Source organism: Glycine max, chromosome 8 (genome assembly GCF_000004515.6).
Source record: "Glycine max cultivar Williams 82 chromosome 8, Glycine_max_v4.0, whole genome shotgun sequence".
NCBI lineage: Eukaryota > Viridiplantae > Streptophyta > Magnoliopsida > Fabales > Fabaceae > Glycine > Glycine max.
Window position 1 is genome coordinate 8,397,288 of NC_038244.2, and position 6,875 is coordinate 8,404,162.

Below are 6,875 nucleotides of genomic sequence, written 5' to 3' on the forward strand. Positions count from 1 at the left end.
TAAAAGCTAACATGTAACTCAAAAGTACAAGTTTTAAAAGTCATCATATTTAAAGTCATCTTATTCAACCATTATATATACATGTGAATCAACTGAAACGTGATTCTTTTAACTTTTAGGATAGAGAATAATTTTGGTCTAGACATAGAAAAGAGAGACATCTTCTTCAGATCAACACATGCTAATTAGTAAACAATTATTTTTAAAAACACTAAAAAAAAAAGGTATCTTTCTCTCCAATTTTCCATTAGGAGAACCAAAGACTCAAAGTGCTCTCTTACAATTACTAGAAAATTCTAGTAACCGGAGAAGATCCTAAAATTATGAGTAACAATTGTTGAGGGAAAGGGGGAGAAACAATAATTTTTTAGACTAGATCACAAATATTTTTTTACAATAAGAAATTCTATTCAAAATGAATAAGATTATTATGATTAGTAAAACTCTTACTCTAAGTATTTAACATAGTTACAGGATTCGTTCGAAACTTCTCCTTAAACTACAACAATCTCACATCATTTAATCCACTTGTTTGGTGCTAAGAAAGTGTAATTTGTGGACTCGTTAGAAAAATAAATAAATAAATAAATAGTAAATAAAAGGGTAGGTATAACTACAACTATAAGGGAAAAGTCAAAACAGTCTACTTAGTTATGCGGTACACCACATGTTTGAAAGAAAAGCGCAGTCAGAGGAAGCATGCACGCGTCTACCTTAACGGGGAACCTACCCACCCTTTTCAGTTATGTATATATATCCAACATTCCAAGACACTTTCCACATCCATTTCCCATCATCATACACTTTTCTTTCGTAGCTAGCTACTCCTTAATTACTAATTAGTTTCATTCTTTGGTGCAAGCTAGCTTCATTAGTTGATTCATAAAATTATAACAATGGTGAGTGTTGAAGCAATCCGTAAGGCACAACGTGCAGAAGGCCCTGCCACCGTCATGGCCATCGGCACTGCCACTCCTCCAAACTGCGTCGATCAGAGTACTTATCCTGACTATTATTTCCGCATCACCAACAGTGAGCACATGACTGAGCTCAAAGAAAAGTTCAAGCGCATGTGTAAGATTTATATCTCTCTCTTTTATCCTATCTTCATTTCAGTATACTATATAATATGTATATTGTTTATTTTCAACATACACCATTTATTTGATTAATAATACATACTAATGATATTTAACTTTTTTATTTCGATCAGGTGATAAGTCGATGATTAAGAAGCTATACATGTACTTAAACGAAGAGATCCTGAAGGAGAATCCCAGTGTTTGTGCATATATGGCACCTTCGTTGGATGCAAGGCAAGACATGGTGGTTGTGGAGGTACCAAAGTTGGGAAAAGAGGCTGCAACTAAGGCAATCAAGGAATGGGGTCAACCCAAGTCCAAGATTACCCATCTCATCTTTTGCACCACTAGTGGTGTCGACATGCCTGGTGCTGATTATCAGCTCACTAAACTATTAGGCCTTCGTCCCTCCGTCAAGCGTTACATGATGTACCAACAAGGCTGCTTTGCCGGTGGCACGGTGCTTCGTTTGGCCAAAGACCTCGCTGAAAACAACAAGGGTGCTCGCGTGCTTGTCGTTTGTTCTGAGATCACCGCAGTCACATTCCGCGGCCCAACTGACACCCATCTTGATAGCCTTGTGGGTCAAGCCTTGTTTGGAGATGGTGCAGCCGCTGTCATTGTTGGATCAGACCCCTTACCAGTTGAAAAGCCTTTGTTTCAGCTTATCTGGACTGCCCAAACAATCCTTCCAGACAGTGAAGGGGCTATTGATGGCCACCTTCGCGAAGTTGGACTCACTTTCCATCTCCTCAAGGATGTTCCTGGACTCATCTCTAAGAATATTGAGAAGGCCTTGGTTGAAGCCTTCCAACCCTTGGGAATCTCCGATTACAATTCTATCTTCTGGATTGCACACCCTGGTGGACCCGCAATTTTGGACCAAGTTGAGGCTAAGTTAGGCTTGAAGCCTGAAAAAATGGAAGCTACTAGACATGTGCTCAGCGAGTATGGTAACATGTCAAGTGCATGTGTGCTATTCATCTTGGATCAAATGAGGAAGAAATCAATAGAAAATGGACTTGGCACAACCGGTGAAGGCCTTGACTGGGGTGTGCTATTTGGTTTCGGCCCTGGACTCACCGTTGAGACTGTTGTGCTCCGCAGTGTCACTGTCTAATCAGTAATTGAGTCAGTGTCTAATCAGTAATAGTATTTTCTTAAGACAGCAAATCTTTCTCTTTTCTTATGTATTCTTTGCTGTTCAGTTTGAAAAATGTATTCTTTGTCTTTTGAATTTTCCCCCTGATTTCATCAAATGCTTCTTTTTGTATACCAGTAAATAAGAACAAGTCGTGTTATTAATGCTATTAAGCTTATACATAATTGATCTATAAAGTTGCAAGTGAATAGCTTTAATCCAATTTCATCTTCAGTTTTGTGATTCAGTATAAATTGGACTATAGAACTGTCTGAAACCAGGTTCATGGCTTAATTTTATTTTTAAGGAAGGTTCTTTTGATGCCCAGCAGTTGCTAGAGAGGATTTATTTTTCAATATGTTCATGGATTAAGGGATTAAACACTGGATTTAGCTCTTCCTTTGTTCAATGGAATGCCAACCCTGTGACATTCCTAAATTCACTATAAGTTAGATTCTGTTGTGGGATATTGGTGAGGGATTTTATGTGAGCTTTGATTTTGATGGGGTTGATGATGTTTTTGGTACAGGGCAGGTTTTGGTCGAGTTATACAAACCCAGATCCGTCAGTGACCATTATGTGGGTGTGGGGAAAATATTTATGTTATGTAATTGGCATACTTTAGTTGGGGGAGAGGATATCTGGTACTGTGATACCAGGCTGCTGTTATTCCCTGTGGTACTACTGGTACCCGGGACCTTGTATCATCTCCTTGTTCTCTTTTTATATATCAATCAATTAGCAGTTTCCAAAAACAATGGTTGCTTGATCCTTGTGCATCTCATCATGTCACCTATGTTCCAAAAATTCAGCAACATAGCACTTCATTTCAAGTCACTGATCAGGTTTTAATTGGTAATGGCCAAGGTTTACCCGTAATACCCAATGGCGTTAATTTCAGCAATCAAGACTATGGTGGAACTCCAATTGTTTAAGAAAATCAATTCTTTGCGGACTGATTGAGTACAAGAGCATCAGCCATTTGCAAAATATCTTACTAATCTAGGAGAAGAGTATTTCTCTTCACAAACCCCATCAAAATGCAATACACTGTGGTATTGCATTTCCATATTGTAGGAGAATCATGCTTCTCTAACCTCCACTTGTCTAATCAATCCTCTTCCTTTTTTCCCAAATTAACAATGCGATGCCAAACTGCTATTCAAATCTGCTCCTAACTATTTTAGTTGTGCATGTTATCCATTCATGCAGCTCTATAATGCACATAAATTATTTTTCTATCTTGTGAGGAAAATATGTTAGAGACATTTAGGCCAAAACTAATATGTACTTAGCTAAAGGTATCTTCAACCTTATGCCTAGAGACTGCAAAGTGCAAACTCTCTGAATTTGGACCTGATTTTCTCTAAAACCTCACCTCTGTAGGTCCATCATTGGTGAAATTAGCTTTAGCGTGAACAAACTATGTCAATTTCTCTCTCAACCACTAGAAGATCATTGGAAGGTGGTCTAATGTATTCTTCAGTATCTGCTAGGGACCTTCATCATGGGCTGCTATTGCAACTTGTTTCAAGTCTCACTCAATTGGTCATTTGCGGATTTTATGATGCAGATGGCACTTCAGACCTAGACGGTCATCGTTCCATATGTTTGGGTCTTACATTTATTTTGGCCCAAGCATGGTTTCTTGGTAGTAAAACAAACAGCCTTCTGTTGATCACTCAAATGTAGAAGTTGAATATTGAAATCGGGCCAACACCACACATTAGAAATTCTATGGATACAGTCTCTTCTGCATGAACTTAAGCTTCCTATGACAACCCCCCATTGTTTACCGTGACAATCTTAGCATAATGTCCTTGACTCATAATCTTGTCATTCAGAGTTAAGCATATGAAGTTGAATCTCTTCTTCGTCATAGAAACGGTGCTATAAAAGATCTGTGCCCAGGTCAGATTGTGCACATTCTTACCAAAGCTTTGGAAAGTACTCGATTTTGTGAATTTCACACCAAACTTAGAGTGGTTGATCCTTTTTCTTCAACTCAACCCCCTTGAATTTGAGGGGACAATGTTAGAGTAAAGAACTTTCTAGTGCTATATTAGATATCTGAAAACTGTCAATTACTATGTTATGTCAGCTCAGATTCAATTAGTATATGATCTTGCTATAGAAATACATAACTATATCATAGTATAATGAAAAGGAGTAACAAATTATCTTACGCCCTAGTAATTTCGATTATTTTCTAAGTTTCTATTTCACTCTTGAATCAATTACATTTGACCTAGCCAGAAAATAAATTCTAAAATTGACCTTATCCTTTTTTAAAGCTCTTAATATACATGTACACTCACTTAAATGAATATTTCAATTTTTTTTTTCCTTTACTCATGAATCAGGACAACATTGAAGTATGTGAAGACCATAATAGGACCATGGATTTCAAGGATCATGATCTCATATTAATGAAGACTAACTTTAGAGTATTAGCTATTCACAATTTCACATAAAAATCATCTGCTCATAGAAATTGTTAAAGGGAAAATCAAAAGAAAAGATTACAAGAAACTAAATTGTGGCATTATTCTCTAATATAGTCTGAAATGCTTCTTGTAATCTTCCGCGCTTCATATTTTCTGTTTTGCCTTTTCTGACATTACAAGCTTATTAGAACCAGCCAATACCACTCATTCACTGACCTTCTTCTCCTTGAAATACCATAGCTTAATCTTCATTGGATTTTGAAAACTGTCTGCTTAGCTTGGGAACATAGGTGAAATATCATTGTTGTCCAGGCCTGAGTTAAAAAAAAAAAGCATGGCTGTTAAGTCCCTGAGTGACTATTATCATGTTGTGGAGTACTTGTAAAAACAGGAAGCTCTACGGGTCTATTTGCAATATCTTTGGTTTTGTGAAGAAAGGTCCCGGATAAAATTGTGACAAAGCCACAAACCTCAGTAGCAATTTGAGATGCATCTTCTGTGTCCCATTCCTGTTTCAGATAAATAAAGCAGATAATGACTTGCAATCCATTCGCAAACTACCGACGAAGATATATAGTGTTATTTAAGACTCATAATAATTTTTAAAAGAACTTCAATTTTTCTTAGATTCCAATGTATACTATTCTAAAAATGATTGTGTCTGAGATAAAACCTTGATCAACCCAAAATCTAGAAATGTTACCATTCTAGTTGGAATTTACAAATAAGAGCAATAAGGAGAAACAGTAATCTTTTATCTGATATACCTAAATTGGGTTTTGTCCTTATGCTATATATCATTTTGGCATTTTCAGATTAAATATAGTTCTTCCAAAATTTGTGGATTTGTATTGTGACTATCGAAGGCATTATGACATACAAGTACATACTGTGTGAATTAAATGTGATTTTGCTTTTTCATAAAAAAAAAGTTCCTTAAAATAATAAAATAGAGCTATAACTAATAAACTAAATAAACTTTATATGTTAGTTGTAGAAAATTACCTGGTTCTGTAGCAAGTTGCCACACTTCCTTAACAGAGTGAATAACTCTTTCATGGGGAGCATGCAACACAATAATTGTAGATCCCACCATACAAAGAGCACATCCAAGCACACCAAATATGTGCAACCTCTCTTTTATGATAAAGTGGGCTAGTATTGCACTGCATCATGATATTAGTTGTAGCTTTCTAAAATGCACGCAACATCCAACATAAAAATTTGATGGATGAAGACGTACATCCACATTTGAGTCAAACAATGCAGAAACATCCTAATAATTAATGTTATGAAATTGGCTATTTCCCCAACAATCACCACATAAATTTAAGCATACATATAGAATTAGTTAATAAAATTTTCATAAGATTGGCATATTATATAAATATGTATTAATTGAAAATATATTATTCAGAAAATAATTATTACAAATTTTAATACCTAGATAAATGCTTGCATGTAAATTAATTTTTTTTCTTAATTTATCATTATTGTTTAAAAAATAGTCTATAAGCATATTAAAAAAAACAAATACCTGCTGATAACATATATATATATATATATATATATATATATATATATATATATATATAATGATAAATATATACAGTTTATCTCTTGATTTTTTATCAACACGTTAATTTAAGTATATTAGTATGAATTATTTTAAATTTTGGCTACATATATAAAACTATGCTTCTTTTCAATTATTATTATTGCTTTACATAAAACATATTTAAAAGTAATTAAATGAAATAAATCAAATAGAATTGAAATCAATTAGTGATGTAATATATAATTTTATTAATGCATTATACATAAAACATAGTACTTTATAGTAATCAAATTTAAAATACAATAAAAGTTATGAATACATTATACATGTAAATTTATTATCAAAATTTCTATAAATTTATTATACCCGAGTTGATGGGTTTTTAAAAATTATTTACATGATTGAAATACCTTTGACATCTCATGTATTAAAAATTTTGTTTAAACTTGATGTTATTTTCATTTCAATAATTATTTTAATATATATATATATATATATATATATATATATATATATATATATATATATATATATATATATATATATATATATATATATATATATATATATATATATATATATATATATAAATCGTTGAAATAATATCATATTATTAGTTAATTGATAATTAAAATTATAGAATAAAA

General features: G+C 33.5%; 1 protein-coding gene across 1 annotated transcript; it reads left to right on the forward strand.

Moving 5' to 3' along the window:
- Positions 1-791: 791 nt before the first annotated feature.
- Positions 792-2,401, forward strand: CHS9 (chalcone synthase 9). Its single transcript, NM_001371377.1, has 2 exons — positions 792-1,074; positions 1,214-2,401. Exons 1-2 carry the CDS (start codon positions 897-899, stop codon positions 2,200-2,202), a joined length of 1,167 nt encoding a protein of 388 aa, NP_001358306.1. The 5' UTR covers positions 792-896; the 3' UTR covers positions 2,203-2,401.
- The last annotated feature ends 4,474 nt before the right edge of the window (positions 2,402-6,875 follow it).